At 41.5% G+C, this 21946-nt stretch overlaps 1 protein-coding gene across 1 annotated transcript in view; it reads right to left on the bottom strand.

Annotated features, from left to right (window-relative positions):
* Positions 1 to 21946, bottom strand: part of PRUNE2 (prune homolog 2 (Drosophila)) — a 206077-nt gene that overhangs the window by 70257 nt on the left and 113874 nt on the right. The window contains exons 7-8 of the mRNA XM_015567374.1: positions 5912 to 6070; positions 8 to 4027 (exon numbers count right to left, since the gene is read on the bottom strand). Coding sequence (XP_015422860.1) covers positions 8 to 4027; positions 5912 to 6070 — 4179 coding nt within the window. The remainder of the gene's footprint in view (positions 1 to 7; positions 4028 to 5911; positions 6071 to 21946) is intronic.

The raw sequence follows: 21946 nt of genomic DNA on the forward strand, positions 1-21946 counted from the left end.
GATGGCTAACCACTAGATTTCTTTCCTGATATGCACCTGAATATTCAGAATATTTGCCTGTTTCAGGGCTGGATAAAGAGGAAAAGGAATCACCATCTATTGAGTCATTCCATATCTCTAAATATGTAGGAACCTTGTGACCTAAGCTCCTTTCAAACTTGTCCATGCTGTTTTTCTCCGAGTCCTTGATTTCGGTAATTACTTCTACTTGGCCATCAGCAGTAATTAGTCCAGATTCTTGGTGATTCTGTTTACTCCAGTCATCTTGAGTCTCCTTCTGACGCCCAGTATTGGGTTCATGATCCCAAGAAAGCTGTGCAGCCGAAGAATCATTGAGGTCAGGACTTGATGCACTGGAATGTGAATACTCACTAGAAACACTCTCTCTGTCATAATTTCCTGAAGAACTGGGTCCTGGAGGCCTGTTTTCAGCACTCTTACCTTCAAGATTTGTAGTTATCTCAGAACTTGTGCAACTGACCTGCACATCACTGTCTGTAGGGCCATCCCAAACATCAAGGCTTAGGGGACATGCAGGAGGTGGCTCTTGGTTCACTTTCTCTGGCCCCAGAATGTTAAATTCTTCAGTTATCTCAAGATCCATTTCAGGTAAAGATACATTTTTTGTTAAAGTCAGCTTATCTGAAATTTCAGTAGTTTCACCTGAATTTCTGTGATTCACGAGGTGCTTTTCACAGGTCTCTGCCTGTTGGTGGTCTGTGGACACATCTGTTTGCACATCACAGGGGTCTGAATTGTAAGATCCGTCCTCTTGCTCTAGAGCCTCCTGGGGTTCCTCAGTTTGAGGACTTGAAGTTACTGAATGAGAGCTGATTTTGCTTGACTCGTTGCAGATTTCTTCCTGTTCAGATACAACTAGGGGAGAGCATTCCTGGTCGCCTTGCTCTTTTCCAGAAGTTCCTAAGGCTCCATCCATCACCCCCTCCTCGCTCAGGTGATCCCTATCAACAGCTCTGTGGGTTTCTGTCTCACCCTCACTTTGTCCATAGCGAGGACCTTCCCAAGGATCTGAGCGTACAACATGCCCTGGATTCTCCAGCCTGGTTGTCAGGGATGCCGCCGTATCACCTGGCACGTCTCCTCTGCACGTGTTTTCCTCGTCTGGACCAAGTGCTCCTGATTCACTGGCTCCAGAGGCTTCTAGCACATCTGGGATGGTACTGTCCTTAATTTTTTCTGATGCACTGGGAGTTTCGGGAGGCACTCCGCTTTGTTCTGAATCTGTAACATACAATGGGCCTGGTCGCATTAATGATGACATGTCGTTATCTCTCATGACAGAATCCCAAATACTATTTGCGATGAGCTGTCCGCTCTTTTCATTCAGCACGTGATGTTCGCTGGGAGCGGTGTCCTTGCTGTGCTCATAAGAAGCAGGGCGTCCCCAGTCTGCCTGGGTTGCTTCCTGATACTCCGTGCCCCACGGTTCTAGCTGTCTCACTGAAAATCGGGTTTCGGGTTCGGTACCTTCAGCTGTGTGTCCCTGTGCTTGACCTTCACCAGGGATCGCCACACCTGCACTGCAGTCATCCCAGTCCAAATCGTTATCCGAGATGGTGGCAGTGGACTGAGTGTCCTCCAGAATCACTCTGTTCCACAAGTCGAGGTTGTCGGGGGCCGCCTGCCGGGAGTTGGTGCTGCTGTGCAGGAGCGTGAGCTGCCGGTTGGTTTCATTGTACAGCTGCATCATGCTGGGGTTGTCGTAACTGGACTGGCTGCTCTCCCCAACGTCCTCCTCCACGGAGACGTCCTTGTCATCTGTGGGCTCTGTCTTGAGTACCTCTTCCTCTGGGTTGTCAGTGGCATTTCTTTCAGAACTATTATCTGCATGAGGTGGAGCCCACATTTCCAGGTTCCCAGGACCTGAGCTAATTCGATGTCTAGGCGGCTGCAGTGGTGACTGAGGAGGGATTTCAGCCTCTTTCGCGGGAGAGTTAGCATCTTTTGACTCAAAACCTCCCTCATTAGCAAGTGGTTTCTTTTCGGTTTCTTTTTCATCTCCAGCAAATGTCGGTGATGTATAGGAATCGGAGGTGGAGTAGTTGGTATCTAAGGGGGAAGGCACCGAATCTTCCCCTATGTTGGAGGCACTGTAATCGGAACACTCATAGGACAGGAAGGAATCTTCCCAAGGAGCTAAGATGTCTGACCCTCTCTTCCTGATACTCTCCTCAAAAAGGTTCCACGAATCTACCTTTTCATAGAGTTTTCCCCTAATTTTTGGATCCATGCCACCATCCTGATCTTCCTTTGTGGGCTTAGAACTATTCCATGCGTGATCTGGATCAGACCTGGGGTCTCCAGGTATGAGGATGTCAGCCCTGGAGTCATGGTTCTTTTGGCCCCAGATCTCTGGAGCTGCTTCATTACTTGCCTCACGGGGCGACCTATCCACCAGGTCTTCTGCAGGAAAAGAATATCCACTTTTTGCCACGACCCACTCATTTGGGTCTCTCACAGAAGGTGACTCCCCACTCGTTGGGTGCAGATTCCAGGTATTTTTTAGAGCCTCAATGTCATCTTCTTTACCAAATGCACCCCAGGCTGGGAATGACACTGTAGCAGCTGGTTCACCACCATCCATGGGGTTGCCCCATGGCTCAGGCATTGCTGTGGGGGAGCGATCTGAGCGCCACAGAGCAGCAAAGTCTTCTATCAGATGGTTTGTTCCCTGAGGAGAGGCGTCTGGCAAATGTGACTTCTCAGTGGGCAGGTTCTGAAACTGCAAGCTTTCCTCATGTTGGTCTTGAATGTTCTTGTTGCCCAGCCCAGGCTGACCAAATTCTGACTCCCAGGCACCTGGCTTTGAGCATTCAAGACTCTTTGGTTGAAATATAGAATCGGAGGCTCTCCTATCCACAGGGCTTTGCTTATGATCTTTCCAGGACTCGGGGCTCTGGAAGATGGACTCCTGTTCACTGGAGCTCCACGTATCTGCAATAGTTTTAGAGTCAATTTCTAAACCACCCCACCAGCTGCTGCACCGCGCACGAGGCTGAGGTGGCCCTGTGTGACCTGCGTCGACTATTTTTGGGGCCATGTCTTCTGAACAGAGTAGAGCTGGGTCTTCAGTGGATGGTGAGCTTTCTACAAAGCTATTCATAGGTGTTGGTGGGACTCTCTTTCCAGGAGAAAGAGACTCCTCTCCCACAAAATTTGTCAGGCTCGAATTTCTTTGAGAGTTATCCCCGGGGCTTTCTTGTTGCTGGACAAACTCCTCATCAAATTCCACAAGGTTATCTTTGCCAGCCTCCGACAAAAGCGAGCTGGATGAATAATTAGACATGTTCATTCCCATCCCACTGAGTCCTTTAGGCCCCAAGGGAAGCTGTCCTTCTGACGAATCGCTGTTGGGGAAGAAGTCATCTGATGGGGAGTAGTCAGCAGAATGGGAAGATGGCTGGGACTGTCCAGAAACCATGGGTGTTCGGTCAAAGTTGAAGAGGTCAAAGTGTTCCCCATGTTCTCTGGACAGGGCATGCTCCTCCACCACTGCCCCTTCGGGGATGGGACTGTAGGACTCAAACCCTGGGAGGAGGCTATGGTGAGGCCCGGCAGCTTCTCCCACTGGACTGTCATCGCTGAGGAAAACCGAGCTCTCCTTGGACGAACGGCTGCTCCTAATGGTGGCCAACCCGCTGTCTGGGCTAACGAGGTCTGTGTTGACATCCACCTGGGCCTGGTTAGAATCGTTGAGATCTGGAGGGTTTTCTATGAAATTCACAGAGTTGGGCTGTGGCTCTATGTCAGAGCCATACAGCTCCATAATCCCAGACGACCCCTGGGAGAGGGGGGCGCTGCCTGCCACAGCTTCAGTGGAAGATGTCCGGCTGTTGGAGATCATCTCTGGACACCTCCGATTGATGACTTCCTTGACAAGGAGAACCACCTGGTCACAAGTCACGGCAGGGTTCTCCTGCTGGTACACCAGGATCTCATCACAGCCACATTCAAAGGGCTCCAGCTCTAGGCAAAGATTCTGACACTCTTCCAGCTCACAGCAAATCTGTTAGGGAAACACAGGGGGTTTGCATGAGCACTCAGGTACTCTCTGCTCTTTGCAACTCCTTTTTTCTTAATTTTTCTTAATATAAAATCAATCTGTGTTCATCTGTCTTTAAAGGAGAATTCAAATAACTGAAAATTGTATGATGCATGGAAAGTCCCACCAAACAGACCACCAACTCTTTCTCTAATCCTATCAAATTGGCTTTTTATTGAACTCAAAATGCAGGGGCTCACTTTTGCTGGATTCTGAGAGTTGTAGGAAAAGAGATCTAAAACCACATAAATCTTTTCCTTAGTGTAATATAACACCATCTTCCAACAGAAGTGGAAGTGTGAAAAAAAGGGCAAATTTTTTCAAATTTGAAAAACACACACAGAAATAATGCTGGTTGCTGACAAGGAGTAGTGGGAAAGCTCCCTGGTTTTAGGAAGTGTTGGGGATATTTTCACATGGGGCTTTTGAAATGGTCCCATCCGCAGCAGCAGAAGCAAGAACAATAATCATAAGTAACTACAGAGCTTGCATAGATAATAATAGTGATTAATAATGAGCATTTATTGAATGTTTTCCTGTGCCAAGCCCAGTTCTAAAGGTTTTATATGCATTATCTTCTTTAATCTTCATGACAATTCTACAAGGTAGGAACCGTTTTGACAATGAGTAAACGGAGACCCAGGACGATGAAATACCTTGACCAACCACATGCAGCTAACAAGTGAAGGAGCCACATTTTGAACTCAGACAGTCGAGCTGCAGATGCTGACCTGTGACTAACAGTGACCACAGGAACAAAGAGGGGTTCGTTAGGAGTTAGTAGTCCTGACTCTGTATTGCTCTAGGTTCCAAAGAGCTGTCTCTGGTGGGGAGGCTGGGTGAGGAAAGGAGAGGTGGGGTGGAGGCAGCCAAGGGCTTCTAACCCCTTCTTCTGCTCTTCTATGTTGGTCTTTTTAAAATTAACCTTTAAACAATTGATTTTCTACTAATTGTCTTGTGTAAAACCACCATACTGAAGGCTGAGGAGACCTAACTCCTGTCCATAGGAAAATAAAATTCAGCTTTGAAACCCAAGGCAGAACAAAGCACTGAAGAGGCCTCCTCAGGCTGATGACACAATGCACAGTATGGGTCAGAAAGAGGTACCAAATGCATCTGTAGCAGGGACAGGGGCCTCTTTCATATTTGGACATGAGAAAGCACAGGACAGCCTTATAGTCAAGAAAGCCTAGATAGGTCTCTGAAGACGGGAGCAAGGGTGCAGAAAAGTCGAGACTTTGCCCCTTGCCACCTGTGGATACACGAGGTGTCTAATCCATTAGCGAGGAAAGACTGGTTGATGAACCCATTCTAGGCCATGATATTCATATTATAATGAATCGTGTATGCTCTCATATTACTTATTGAATACACCTGGTTTGGTATTTTGATTAATTTTGTCTACATTTTATATACTTTCCATAGGCTTGTGTTAAAAGATTCAGCTCTCAACTGAGAGGGTCCAACTGATTACCCAATCAGAATTCTAGTACCTAGGGGCTAACTTTGATTAAAGCATCAAAGTTACTCAAAACTGGGCACCAAATAGGCATTCAGGCAGAGACTAAGAAAACAGCACCCAAAGGAAGACTGGCCCTCGTTTGGATAAGAAAGCTATAATCTATCCCCCTCTATGGATTCATTCCAGAAGACAATGGTTATGGGGTTCTTTTAAAAGGCCCAATGTACAAAATACCCCCCAACAATTCTTAAAACTCAAACTCTAGGACTTTTTCTCCTGGGACATTTTCCTTATGCCACCAATCCATTCCCATCCTCCACCACCTGCTCTGAGAGCAAGCAGGTCAGGATGCAGTGACACGTACCAGGGTTGGAGGAGATCCTTACCTGACTGCACAGCTCTAGGTTCTCGGAGTACACAGCAATCTGTCGTCTTGGCTGCTGCTCCTCTGACAGATAGCTGGCCAAGAGGATGAGGACATCAAAACCGAACTTGTCTGCAAATGCTTTCAAGTCACTGGTGATATTGCCGTGAAACACACAGTTCTGAAACAACAACAGGCAATTTGATATTAATGTCAAACTACTCAGCTTTGGGCGGTTTGCCACAAATTTGTCCAGTCCTATGCTGTATTGCGACAGAGATATATTATTAGACACAAGTGAAATAAACACTTCGAGGAAGTTAGGAAAGTTTCATGCGATGGCTTAAGACGTACCTTGCTTGTTTGTTTTCCTAAAACAAAGAAAGGAAGGAGCCTTTGCCGTGATTATTAAGAATAGTTTAGATAAGAAACAGATACCTTAATAAGATCTCTGTTTTCCCCCTAAAATATTATTCAAATACTGACTTTCATTTCAAATACTGACATTTTATCTTATTGATCCCAGGACATAGGAATGTCTGCTATTATTGCAACTTATCATTAGAAAAATAGCAAGTAGGAAATTATTGTTCTTTCCTGTAATGTTTTCTAATGATTATTATTAACTTCAAGCAGAATTCATAAGGATGAACCTAGCTGAGTTTACTGAATATTTTTTACCCCCCTTTTAAAAAATTGGACCTCTTACTATACATGTGTATTCAGTAGATGTCTAGAAGATTGTGTAAAGGCTGTGATGTCAGATCTGCTTGTTCTATGTGGGAATAAGGAGAAATGAATAACTGCAGAAAAGTCAACTGCTACCACGGAGTACCCAGACCTATGGCTCACCTTCTCGGAAAGTGTGCTGGCCTTTTCAAGTTTGATGAACTACAACGAGAACCATTTTGCTGGCATGGGTGCCTCTTTTTCTTAAAGAAACACAGTGAAGACCAATGCTTGGCATATACTAGTGGCTCAAGAAATGTCTATTGAATGGAGAGACACATATACAAAATCAACCTGTGCTACGTAATCCTCCATCACGGCATATATGTGGCATTACATATAATCGTTACATATAATCAATCAACTGACAGTGTATTGTGCTACTTGATGAAAATCACCATGATAATGCACTCAAGATGAAGAATTCCATTAATTTTTTTCTGATGACAAAAGTCATCAGAATTATACATGCCCTTGGTAAAGTATTAAAGCAATACCACATGAAGTGGAAGTGCCACATACCCCCTCCTCAGATAACTAGCTCAACAGCACAGTGCATATAGGTGCGGATTTGTTCATGCCCAGATTAATGTTTGTATGTTGTAGCTCTTTGAAATGTGTGGATATGATGTTTGTGGCTTAGACTATTTACTAGACTATTTAAAATATCCATATCACATGTCCTCTGATTCTACTGAGTTCACTCTCAAGTCTCTGAGCCCCTAAGAGGGTATAAGGGACACTTGGCAGATTTGTGGGCTCAGTCCATGACCAGCTTCCAAACCCCAAGGGGCCTTTGTTTTTTACTCCTGCGGCAGCCACTCTTATTAGGCATCTCACGAGGCCACTTTCATTCACTTTTTGGTTACAAGGAATTGCACATGGGAATTCACAAAGGCCTCAGAATATATTGCTGATGAATACCAAGGGTCTACTGTACTGACTTGCTAATAAAATCTACGATGTTCAAATACACTAGCTTTGGAAGCATGTGTTCCAAAATGCCTACTGTCAGCTTTGATGCTTTTTATTTATTGTCCAAGTGTCATATTAACAATTTTTAAACAGATACTTAAAAAATTAATTCACTCACAATCAAAGTAGATATTTGGAATAAACTTAAAAAATAAAACAGACCTCAGATTATACATGTGCATTCAATAGGTAAAATTATTTCAAATCATCCTTGGTGTTATCCATCAAGAGCCTCAATATTGAACTTTCGGCCAGATATGGTTCCAAAGGAAAACAAGAATGGACAGCAGCTACGTATATTTTATCTCCAGTGACTAAAGGCTTTAGCACAAGAAGCTTTACAATTTTCTTTTAAAATATATATGTATATATTTTTAGAGAGAGTGGAAGGGCGGGAAGGAAGGAGGGGGAGGAGCGGGGGAAGAAAGGGAAGGAGAGAGAGAAAAACATCAATGTGAGAAAGACACATCAATTGGTTGCCTCACACACACACACCCAACCGGGGGCAGGGGTTGAACCTGCAACACAGGTACGTGCCTTTGACCGGGAATCAAACCTGTGACCCTTTGGTGCATGGGCCAGTGCCCTAATCACTGAGCAACAGTGGCCAGGACCTTTCAAAATATTTTTAAATTATGTACATAAAACCCCAAAATGCATTTATAAACTCCTGAAAGAAGACACAACATTTCTAAGAGTCTGACACATAATAAAATTACCATGACACTCCCACTGGGTCACTCAAACAAGAGAGAGCAGATTTTGCTGGTATCTGAGGGCAAGATTAGGATTCAGTAGAATCAGCATTATGCAAAGCCATACAAGTGGAACATTTGCTATTCCAAGATGTTGGCTGAGCTCCAATCAATTGGGATTCTTCTGTGTTAAAATGACAGCTCTCGGATCTTGCTGGACTCAAGTCCAGGGCAGAGTCTCAGGCCACGCCCCAGATCTACTGAAGCAGAATCTGCCCTTTCCACAAATCCCAGGGGATGTGATGCACATGGAAATCCGAAAAGCACTGCTCTAGGGAGGTCTTAGTTAATTGGTATATTTTCCTATGAAGCAGTCCTTTGGGTTATCTCAGTGCTGTCCCGGGACTTACTGATTCACACCCTCAGGCCCTTGCTCCTCACACTATCCTCATCATAAAAATCAGCCTGCGGTGTGTAGTTCTGGGCTGCTTTGCATCTTCTCATTTAGCAGGTTGAGGATTAGCTCAAGAATCTGTATTTCATTATGTACCGCAAGTGATTCTTAGGCTAAACACCCTTGAGTAACACCCCCCCTCCCCCAGTTTTCCTCTGGGTGGCCCCAAATTCCACAGGATCAGATGCAGTATTGATAAAACAAAGATTCCTGGGACTCATTTAAGCATGTTAAAGAAACAAAATACTTAACCCCAAAACAGAGATCATCAACAACCTTGTCCTACCTATCCTAATAAAATTGTCCAGACCAGTGTCCACCCTACTGTCTTTAGGATAATGCCAGGAGTTTCATGTTTAAAACTGAATCAAACAAGGGAATGAGGGAGAATCTTCAGGAATCCGGGAGCAGAGGCTGTTTGTTCTGCTTTTATGCCGGTGCTGTTTGCATAGGAGATAATTTATTATTGTCTTCTAGCTACGCAGGGAGTCATGTGCTGCGGTGGCTCTTATGTTGCTGACAAGCTGGGCTGGCCCTGAATAAACAGCACTTCATCATCAACACAACCCAACTGTAGATACAGGTCGGCATTTCATTCCCCCCATTTGCCGTCTACCTGATAAATTACTGTTTTAGTTACGTGTATACAAATACTATTTGTTAATCTGCTCGAACGTCTCCAAAATGCTTCCCCCACCTTAAGTTAAAATTATATACATTTATATGTATGCATAGCCCACTCAGTTTTACCAAAGATTTAGAACACAAAGGGATCCTCCTTTAATTTACCATCTCCACCCCAAAACAGCCTTCCACATTTCAAATATGACCCAAGCTGGAGATGGCTGCATGGAATTTAGGAAGTTCCTTTACTAATTATTACAGCTGGGAACTGACAGGCAGAAATCCAGGCTATTTCCATTAGTTAGGAAGCATGGGATCCATCATTAAACATCTTAGAGGTCATGAGTCCTTTTGCTGTAGTAACTCAGTTTTGGAATGAGTAGGGAGGCCCAGAAATGGGAGAAAAAGGCTTTCTTATTTCCTGGCCAAAAGCTAAGGTGTAGATCTCAAGGGCCCTAAAAAGAGGTTGATGATCACAGTGACAAAGAGCAAGGAACAGAAATGATATAGCTCTACTTTAACCAATACAACAACCGAGAGAGTGACAGTGATATGTCCAATAGATTTACTGTATTTGTGGTTGAAAGTGTGTGAACAAATGCAGTGGAATTCCCATTCTCTCCTATTTAGTTCTCATTCCATTGCTCTGAAAAATTTAATCTTTATGCCATATGCTGGTAGCTTTGTGCATCACTTGAAATAAAAGTGATTTACTAATGTCTTATGAATATATGAGTACTTAAATGTGAATAGTCCTTGAGAGAGAAAAACCCACTCTTCTTACATTGTTTATTCATGGGTGGGCAAAAGTAGGGTTACAACTGTGAGTACGTGAAACAGAGTTTATTCTTGCATTATTACTTATTTATTGTTTCCTGAAGCCCTCCTGCTAGGTTTCCGCTCCCATCATTTTACTCAAGCTGCTGTTCTTTAAAGTTCCAAATCCAAAAATCACTCTCCCGTTCTCACTCTGACTTTTCCAAAGAATTCCATGAGGTTGACTCTCCCTCCTTCTTGAAACACTTAATTCCTTCACTTTCCTGACATCACATTCTCCTTGTTTTTCTACCATCTCATGGGCTGCTCCTCAGTCCCCTTTGCTGGTTTCTTTTTCTCAGCCAACCTCCAAATGTTCTCTATCCAGGCTGTTTCCAACTTTCTTCATTTACACATTCTCCCTGGCGATTTACCCAGTCACATGGCATTCAAACCATCTATCTGCCAGTGACAACCAAATCGACATCAGCTGAACGCTAACCTTGCCTATCCATGTGACATTTCCTTGTAAATGTCTAATAAGCATTTCAAATACAATACAACCTACCTCTGCCCCAGGTTCCTCCATATCATAAATGGCACCACCATCTATCAGTTACTCAAGCCAAATTCATAGGAATTATTCTTGATTCTTTCCTCATTCTTCATGCATCAGCAAATCCTGGTAACTTCACTTCTGAAACATAGCCCAAGTCCAAACATTCCTTCCTTTTCTCCATCTCTATTACTGTCGTAGCCACAGTCACCATCATCTCTTGCCTGGACTCTGGTGGCAGATCCCCAACTGGCCTTCCTGAAACTGCTCTTGTCTCCCTAATGTCAGTTCTCCACATAGCACCAAGAGAGAGCTTTTAAAAATGTAAATAGACTCATGATACTCTTCTGCTTAAAACCCAATCAAAAGTTTCTCAATGTAATTATTATTATTTCTATTGTAATTTTATTTTTTTTTCAATTACAGTTGACATTCAATATTATATTAGTTTTAGGTCTAAAACATAGTGGTTAGACATTTACATATTTTATTAAGTGACCCCCCTGATAAGTGTAGTACACACCTGGCAGCATACATAGTTATTACAATATTATTGACTATATTCCCTGTGCTGTACTTCACATCCCTGTGACTACTTTGTAATACCAATTTGTACTTCTCACTACCTTCACCTTTTCCACCCAGACCACAATTCCCCTCCCACCTGGCAACCAGCAGTTTGTTCTCTGTATCTATGTGTCTGTTTCTATTTTGCTTGTTCATTTATTTTTTATTTTTATTTTTTTAGATTGCACATACAAGTGAATCATATAGTATTTGTCTTTCTCTGTGTGACTATTTTTCTTTAACTGGAAGGAGAAAGATTTGATGTCCTTCAGATGACATAATCTTAGATATCAAGATATAATTTTAATTATCAAGAAGAAAAAGTAGACATAGCAAATAGAAAAATAGTTGTAGAAAACAAAAGACAATTCAGAGTGGAAATGCAAATGGCCAATAAATATCTGATAATTAAATAAATACTTTGATAATAAAACATTCCATCTTCTTTTTCCTATTATTGGAAAATATTTCTAAATGGGCATTCTCATACAATGTTGGAAATATATTCTAAATAAATAATCAGATATACACAAAAAAGATTTGTGGAAAATGCTAGTCACTAAATTATTACTTTAGTAACTATAGTAATAACCTAACTATCCAACAATAGAGAAATGATTAAACAAACTATGGAAAATTCACACCAAAGAATATTATGCTGCTATTAAAAATCATGCTATCAAAGAATACTTAATGACACAGAAAACACTCATGACTGTGTTAAGTGAAAAGTAATTTCTATAATTATGTAAAATAGAATGTCATTTTTGTATGTCTTTGAATAATATGCAGTGAAACCTAATGTCCAATGGATATTAAGATACTTTGATATTAAAGTTGTCATAATATAGTCACATTGGTCATCTAAAATCTGATTGTGTCTCTCCATTATTTTAGGACACTCTCCCCAAGGTTTCTAGTAAAGGCTCTGGAGCCGGCTGAACCCCAGAGTTAACCCTGGCCTCTGCGTTTGCTAGCTGGACAACTTAAGTGAGTTATTCACCTCCCTGAGCCTTGATTTTCCTCATCTCTAAAACCCCACCTCATAGGACTGTTGAAAGAATTAAGAATATTTATCAAAAAGCTGGCCTAGTACCTGGCATAGAGTAGACAATAGACATTAGATCTCTTTTCTTTCCTAATTCTTAAGCTATCAAAAGATCATTCTGAGGATTCAAGGGATTAAACTAATTCATAAAAAGTATTTTATATTTTCTTGATATGGGAACTGGCTTTTCATATTACAATTTCTTGCCTTATATCCTCTATAATACAAGTCAACTTTCAAATAATAATCACATTTAAAAGTGATTCATATGCAAAATTCCTAGATGTGAGAGGATAGAGGAAGTTACAAAGAGGTAAACATGAAGCCATGCCATTTAAAAAATGGTGTAGGATACAGATATTCTGGGTGAGGCAGTGTTTATCTCAATAGATTCTTCATTCTTTTTTAAAAATATATATATTTTATTGATTTTTTTACAGAGAGAAAGGGAGAGAGATAGAGAGTTAGAAACATCGATGAGAGAGAAACATCGATCAGCTGCCTCCTACACATCTCCCCCTGGGGATGTGCCTGCAACCCAGGTACATGCCCTTGACCGGAATCAAACCTGGGACCTTTCAGTCTGCAGGCCGACGCTCTATCCACTGAGCCAAACCGGTTTCGGCATAGATTCTTCATTCTTAATTCCAAGTGAGGCTCAGTGAATGAGCTTTCATTTTTCACTACACATGTAACAGCTTTTAAAGCATCAAAAAATGTGTAGTGATCTTCCTTTCGGCTAAATCACGGTGATTGAGCCTTTTTCATCATTTCCACAGTTTCACCTCCAAGTGTTATATGACCTTCAGTGGATTTTGCCCCTGATGCTAATACTTTCCATTTAGGTCCAGCATTCTGGGCTGCATGCGTAATCCAAAACAGCTGTCTCTCTTACAAACTACAAATGAAACATATTGAGTAAGGCTTCTATTAAATGAAACAAATTATTTTCTAATGTCATAGACAAGCTATCCCCAGATTTATTATATCTGAATCTTTTTTCTTCTTGCAGGAAATGGAAAAATCAAGTGAGCAGGTATCATCTGTAGGTAGGTTGCCTCTAGATAAAAATCATTACCAAGATTAAAACAAAAGCTCGTACAGCTTCACTTTTGAGACTTGTGAGTCTTAGAAACACAGTTTGACAGTCCATAACTACCTTGTAAGCACAGTGGGCCAGTGGGGATTGCTGAGTTACTGAAATTTAAGAGGATAGTTTGACATTTATATTTTGCATGGATTTATTCTAGACCGAAGACTATTTTTTAATCAAGATATAAGAAAAATGCTGAGGTATGTATGCAAATGTTCTAACTGAAAGCTTTATGATTTATGCTACCAAAATTCCATTATGATGTTTAAAATATTCAGCAATAATAGTCTGATAATTTTGACAGGAAAATGATTTATGAGAACACAAAATGCATAAATTAAGAGATTTTATTTATTCTGTTTTTATGCACCCTTTAATTGGTAAGCAAAGATATTTCCCATGTTTTTACCAGGTGTCATTTTTAAAAAACCCTATTGTTCTTATTTTCATAAGCTAGTCAAGGCATTTTAGTAGTATAAACTCCACTGGGTTTATTAAAACTGTATTAGACATCATATTTTGAAAATACAATGAGACAGTGTATGTTCTCATTTTTAGAGATAAAGAAAAAGCCGTTTTGTGAAAGATTTTGTTAGAATTAAAAATATTACAATATATAAATAAATATGTTACATATATATATACATATCAATAGAATTCTCATTTAAAGCAATAGTACATTGCCTAACATAATTTAATAAAGCACTGCTTCTACATAAGGCACTCTGTTAAATGCTTCGCATCATCTCATTTAAGTTTTAAGATGACCCAATGGAATAGGTAATATTATCTTTTTCTTTTTTTTTTGCATTGAGAAAATGGAGGCTTTTGGAGGTTAAATAGTTGATTTCACACAGCTCATATGTGTGAAAAACAGGACTTGAACCCAGGTTAGTTTGACTTCAGAGCCCATGTTCTAACCTCTATGCTATTCTTGAATGGGGACATTTTCATCACCAAAGATACTACTAATTTCATTTTTAATTTAATAAAAAAAAGTTATGTGCTACTTACTTCATATACTTCTGTTTAGTATTTTGATTCTCCCTAGTCATTATACACAAGCAAGCCACATCCTTGCTTTTAACAAATGCTAATAATATGTGTTGCTGAAATTTTTAATGATCCAATATTATCATGCTTTAAGATCAATTTCTACTTTCTCATCTACTCTATAAAATATAAATGTAGGCTGATCATTAACGTATATGTGTATAAACCTAAAATTAAAAACTTGTCCAAAGAAACTACTATAACAAATAATGCTGTGATATTCTTGCAGTAATATGTACTTTAAAAAGGTTGAACATGTATTTACACAACCACACACACACATAAAAAAAAAAAGCAAGAGAACTGGCATAATTCCTGGTTACCCAGAATTATTCTCATGTACCATAATTTTTCTTGCTCTAATAGCTTAGACATACACAAGGGAAAAATCCAACTTTGTCATGCAGTATGTAAAAATCTCATCATCTAAGGATGCTTCCAACATTACTTTTCTTTTTCAAAAGCCCCCCCCAAAACAGGAATTAGGATTGCAGGAAGCAGGCAGGGAGACAAAAAAGGCAATTGTTTTCCCTGAGAGTGGGCATTTTAATAGAAAAAGCCTACTGTATCACCATCATTTCTGGCAAAGTCTTCTTGTACAGGCACAACTATCAAAGACAAAATTAAGTATAAACCTGCAGATGCTTCAATTTAGGTCAAGCATGTCATAAGCATTAGAGGAGAAACCAAGAGTCTTTTAGGCAATCACCTTTGTAAGGTCATCATTTGGGTTCTGAAATTCAAGAATAGAGCGGGGAGAGCACATGTTTACTGAAATCCGAATGTCACAGTTTTCATATCAATATCTATTACCTCCTATAACCATCTCATTAATAAAGAGAGCGAGACAGAGGAAGAGTGCATTAGGAGATAATTCATCTGAAAGCACAGGCTTGAGTTAAGGACTTCTTGAAATGAAGTGGGCTGGTTTCAGGTCAACCTGAAATCAAGTGTGGTGAAGTCCTGCCTCAGCCTCATTAACTGTGTCATTGAGAACCAATGTTACAGGGAGTCGCTCTGGAAAAAGACGCTCCTACGAGAGAGGTCCTAAGCAGGCTCTCACACTAGTTAACAGCAGATTGAATTCGTGCATGTGGGGAGGCACACAACCAATTAGAAGCAAATAAGTCATCATCTCATTAACTAGCTCAGACTAATTTAGGGACAGACCTTAACCTTCAAAGCTTTTCCATACAGTATGGATTTAAGGACTCAGTGACAAAAAGGCCAGACTGTTGTTCACCTAAGGGCCCCTTTTGTGTTCATGTATGTTTATAAGGATTCCTACATGGGAATGAATAATTTAGGACCCACCCATAATGGGAAATCCTCTCATTAGGCATGCTGTATTTTTGTTGTTTTGTTTTGTTTGTTAATACTCAGCTGAGGATATTTTCCCATTGATTTTTAGAGAGAGGGGAAGAGAGAGGGAGAGACAGAGAGAGAAACATCCATGTGAGAGAGACACATCGATTGGTTGCCTCCTGCACACATCCCGACCAAGGCCGGGGAACCTGCAACCGAGGTACCTGCCCTTGCCCAGGATCAAACCTGAAACCCTTCAGTCCATGGGCAATGCTCTTTCTACTGAGCCAACCCGCTAGGGCAGGCATGCTGTATTTTTCAAGTAGTAAAACCTGGATAACACTCTAGCTATCGAATAATAATAATAAATGATTTCCATAATTGTGTATAGATGTTTTAAAAAATCCCTATTGACTTTTTTTGAGCCATGAGCCTGAACACTTACAGCTTTATTTATTTTCCTTTGTGAAAATAAATCATCTAGTTTGAACAATATTTCAAGAAAGCAGGAGACCTTCCTTCCTCTGGGGGTGCCCCTTTCTGATTGATGGAAACCACCAGCCACGTCTCCGGAGTGCTTTGCTGTACGTGTACACACACACTTCCGATGTCTCTAAGCTGTGTCAATATTAACCTGACCAAATGACGATCACACTGTCTCTTTTGTTCCTCACGCTTCTCACATGGGGAGCACAATATGGCTCTTGTCAGAGGTGCTTCATCATGTTGGCTCAAGGAAACTGCCAGTACAGTTTGGGATTCGCTCTTCATGGGCAGATATCCTGATGGGTCTAATGAAGCCTTTCTGCTGACAACTCATTTGCTAAAAATACCCCACCATCACCACGCTTAAGTGGGGAGTGCGGTTGTGTCCCCTTTGCTATCAACCCAAGAAAAGTCATTTTTTTGAAGTCTAAAAAAAAAAATCTATATATCAAGGCACACACCTCTCACCACTCCTATGTGTGTTCTTGCTAGTTTCCATGTGCTCCCTGATAAACTTTATGACATTCTTAAATTGGAATATAATAGGGTAAACACCAATCTCCGAGCTCACACGCAGAGCCAACAGTCTGTGTGTGCCATTTGTTGCAATCTACGCTAATTACCAGAAACCCCCTCCTGAAAACAGATACACTCTGGGGTTTGTGGTTTTATTTTCCTTTGATGAAGCCTGTGTGTGGGGAGCTGAAGGAATTCATTTTCAGGTAAGGACACTGTGTTGTCGTAACTCTCTTGGTTGCAAGTCACAAGACCGTGAACTCAACTGGCATAAGAGAGAGTCAGAAGGATCTGGGAGCATTCTCGAAGAAGCAAAGGAAGTGTTGGGGGACAGGCTGGGAGGAGGGCGGTTGCCAGGGCTGTGCTGGCCACCTGCTTCTCCATCCCCTTCCTGGCTCCCTTCTCCCCTCCTGCAGCCAACTAGTGCTCTCCATGTGGTGGGAACACGGGCAGCCGCAGTTCCATTGTAGCCCTTTCCATTTTAGTCACGGCCCACTCCCTCTTGGTCTTGAGTTTGAAAACCCTGGAGAAGGAATTCTGCACCAAGCAACTGAGGTAGATTGGGAAGACTATAAAACACAGACATGGCGCATGTTATAACAAGAGTGATGCGTTAAGAGTCACTTCCTAGAGGAGGGGTGCTGAGCAGATAAACCCATAGATATCAGCACAAAGCACTAACATGTACACATCCACGTACAAACACACATGCACATGTACATACATGGTCTAAAACCTCTTACACACACTTCAAATAATTCCCCAAATTCCCATTTTATTTCCAGCCCAGAAAGCCCCGTCATAGGAGGAGACATGATGCTTGGAAGGATACCCTCAGCGAAGTAATTTGGTTAACTTTCATTTGAATGGAAATTTGCACCTAATGAAGAAGGGCTTTCTAAAGAGGAATGACAAAATCTATAAAAGTACTAAGCTTGTAAAATGAAAATTATGCTTTAATCAATCAAAAACATATAGAGTCATCTAATCAATCCAGGAAAACAAGGCCAAGTCTTCTTAATCTGTATTCTTTCAGGTCAATGGAGAGATTCTCTTTCTGGCCCCTGAGTCTTCAGATGCTCAAATCTCTTACCACAACTGTCAAATTTTCATTGCCATTTATACCCCGCACTGAGGCACTCGAATGCTTTAGATACAAATTAGAAATGATCTATAGACCCTTCCAACAAGGGAGTGTATTTGAGCTAACTCTGCTAGAACAGGAGTTGTGTATATAAATATTTTATACAAGAGTTATTTATAAAAAGGCGTTAAGCAGCCTAAATACAGAAAAACAGTTGGAATTCATAACAGGTTAAAAAGAAATAACTTTAGAGCAGAGCTTCTCAACCTCAGTGCTATTGACATTTGGGCCGGATAATTCTCTACTGTGGGGGCTCTGCTGTGCATTGTAGGATGTTTAGCAGCAGCCATGCCTCTACTCACTCGATGCCAATAGCAAACTCCTTCCCCTAGTTGTGAAAATCAAATATGTCTCCAGATATTGTCAAATGTCTTCTGAGGGGCAAAGATGCCCTAATCAAGAACCACTGCTTTAGAGAATAATAGTAGGAGAGGCTTGTAAACTTAAAAGAAAAATCATATCACTTTCAACGTTTTTAAAAACATGGCATAAAGCAAGACACATCATTAATTCTGTCTGGTTTAGGAGGTAGGAGAACTAAAAAATAAAATCATGAATGGGAAGCATTTATGTAAGTATTTAGTACCAACTGGCCAAATATTTCCTTTTTCTAGCTGGTAAAAGACATTTAACATTTCCATCAATTATTTTGTAGTTTATAGTGGTATGCTTATAAAATAAACAGCATTTTCATTACCTTACACAAAGAAAAAAGTAAAACTATGTGAAAAAATAAACAGCATTTTCATTACCTTACACAAAGAAAAAAGTAAAACTATGTGAAAGAAAGAAGCAGGATTTTACTAAAACATCTACTCCCTGTTTCAGGAAAATGAGATTTTCCTAGGTATTTTCCAGAGTTTTGTCAGTCTAAAAAAATTCTATCAATCCAGGTCAGTTATAAGTAAACTAGAGGCCTGATGCATGAAATTCATGCAAGAGTAGGCTTTCCTTCCCTCTGCTGCCGGCACTGGCTTCCCTCTGGCCACCAGCACTGGGGACCCAGGCTTCCCTCGCAGCCCTGGCTTTATCTGGAAGGTCATCCGGAAGGATATCCGGTCTAATTAGCATATTATGCTTTTATTATTATAGATAGGGCATTTTAAAACACAAAACTTTATATTTGGGATTCCTCAAAATGACAAGCATACTTTAACTCCATATGGTAACCCTAAAATAGGGCAGCTATATGAGTGCAATGCAACATGCCTGGGGCATTGCAAGTGTTCAATGAATGGCTAGCATCCTTGTCTGATAACAGGATACATGGAAAAATTCAAAATCCATTTTTGCCCTAGCCGGTTTGGCTCAGTGGTTGGAGCAGTCCTAGGACTGAGGGTCCCAGGTTAGATTCTGGTCAAGGGCACATACCTTGAAGGCTCAATGCCCCAGACCCAGCTGGGGAGCGTGAGGGAGGCAATCAATTGATGTGTCTGTTTCACATCAATGTTTCTCTCTCCCCCTTCCCCCTTCTATTCTCTCTTTAAAAATAAAAAATAAAATAGGCCCTCACTCCAGCTGAAGCTGCCTTCAAGGCTTCATAGGCCCGGATGGCGGCAGGGCAGGCGGGATGGCGCTGTCCAGCCCTGCCTGCAGTATGCAAATTAGCCGCCATCTTTGTTTCCATTTTTGCCCTAGCCGGTTTGGCTCAGTGGTTGGAGCAGTCCTAGGACTGAGGGTCCCAGGTTAGATTCTGGTCAAGGGCACATACCTTGAAGGCTCAATGCCCCAGACCCAGCTGGGGAGCGTGAGGGAGGCAATCAATTGATGTGCCTGTTTCACATCAATGTTTCTCTCTCTGCCTCTCCCCCTTCTCTCTAAAAATCAATGGAAAAATGTCCTGGGATGAGGATTAACAACAACAACAAAAATGCCCATTTCTGAGTTTGAATTATCTGAATTCGTATGTCTGTATCTCCAGTTCTCAACCCTGGTTGTACCTTAGGAATAAAACCTATATATATACTTACCAAGGAATAAAAAAACTACATATATATATATATATGTATATTAGAGGCCTGTTGCATGAAAAGATTCATGCAATAGGCCTTCCCTTCCCCTGGCTGCCGGCACCGGTTTTCCTCTGGAACCCGGGACCTAGGCCTTCACTCCAGCTGAAGCTGCCTTCAAGCCTTCATAGGCCCGGATGGCGGCAGGGCAGGCGGGATGGCGCTGTTCGGCCCTGCCGGCAGTATGCAAATTAGCCGCCACCTTTGTTGGCAGTTAATTTGCATATCCCATTGATTAGCCAATGGGAGGCGTAGTGAAGGTATGGTCAATTACCCTTTTTGTCTTTTATTAGATAGGATATATATATATACATATATATATGCACAAATACTCTGACCCCACCACATGAAATTTCAATTTATCTGGCTTATGGATGGGGCCAGGGCAGCATATATATTTCAGAGATTCCAGCTATTATTCTAATGTGCAGCGAAGGTGGAAAACAGTGGTCATATTGATATAATAAACATTTTCAAATCATGCTGTGTAGACACAGTTTCTACATCAGTGCTTCTTGTTTCCATTTGCTAATCATTGAGTGAACTTTCATAGTCCCTGGGGAAAACCCAATTCCAGAAATATATGTTCGCATCTTATTTTTTTTAAAGTAGCCATAACTGCCTGCAAATGAGCAATACTAAAAGGAAGTATTTAAAAGCATGGGCTTATAATCTGATAGCCCGGGATTCAAGTCCTAGCCCCACACCCTGTTATCTCTGCACCTTTAGGCAAGTTACTTGATCGTGCTAAGCTTCCGTTCCTGCATCTGGGAAATGAGGATATTACCTACTTTATAAAATGAGATCATCTATAAAACGCTTAGTCCAGCTCTCTCAGAGTCAGCTCCCCGATACACGGCAGCTCTGCGTGACAGCAGCCACAGCACCAACAGCTACAACTTTGCTAACAGTACACTTCTCTGTCAACGACTGGATCATTAAAAAGAATCCATCCTTCGGTGCAGTTTAGAGATCATCTTTTTTACCTTAGGTAGGTTAGAAAAAGTCCTTTTCTATCTAAGATTCTTTTGTTGCAGCCCATTGTTTCAATAATTAAGCTCTATCATTTCTGATTGAAGGAGCTGCCAGGTTTAGAGAAAGTGCCTGGCAAATTAGCCAGACAGTGTAACCACTTCGATTAATTGGAGAAACAAGATCTTCTCCACGTTGTGCTGTCACTGTGTGGTCACAGCAAGTCAATGGGCCTCAAACCTTAGCTGCATCTGATTCACCTGGGGCTTCTGGAAACATACCTGGGCCCACTTGCAGGGTTTCTGAGTCAGCAGGTCTGGGGCCAGTGGGGAATTGTAATGGCTCTAGCAAGCTCCCAGGTGGCACTGATATTGCCCTAATTTGAGAGCACGTTTCACTGAGAGTATGCTTCGTGTTATTTCATTGAACCTTTCCAAAGCACTCATCTTAGAAATAACCATCCTAATTCCTATTTCATCCATGTGTTCTTTAAATTGTGTTAACTAGCACAACTAGTATAAACAGGTTTGGGAGCAAACAGAGCTGCTTCTTGGTAAACACTGAATTCAATTAAAGGGTACACATGGCCTTGTGAATTCTAGAACATTTGCAGAGAGCTGGGAACATTCACCTGGGGTTATCAGTCAGGACATGCCGGAAGCCAGTCCATCCTTGCTGCTTGACACAGTCGCTGTAGGAAAGAAACATCTGCACAGCTTGTTTCAAGGGACCTGGCATATATAGCATACTGTTCTTAATATGTTTGCTCCCCTTAGCGCTATGTGTTTTAACCAAGGTCACTTCTCTGAGAAAAATGAGAGAACATGGCAAGAGAACCTGGACAGAACCTGGCTGGAGAACCTACACAGAACCTGGCTGGAGATCCTGGATAGAACCAGGCGAGAGAACCCAACCATGCTGATCAACTGAATGCTGTCTTTGTGTCATTCCTTCTTCGCCGACTCCGTCCACACCTTGGGGAACCCCTGGACCTGCTGGGGCTGGACCCCAACAAGGACATGTTACAAAGCAGAACGGAAAATGTGTCTAGTTCAGCGAACCATTAGTTAAGGAA

Source organism: Myotis davidii, unplaced genomic scaffold (genome assembly GCF_000327345.1).
Source record: "Myotis davidii unplaced genomic scaffold, ASM32734v1 scaffold98, whole genome shotgun sequence".
Classification (NCBI taxonomy): domain Eukaryota; kingdom Metazoa; phylum Chordata; class Mammalia; order Chiroptera; family Vespertilionidae; genus Myotis; species Myotis davidii.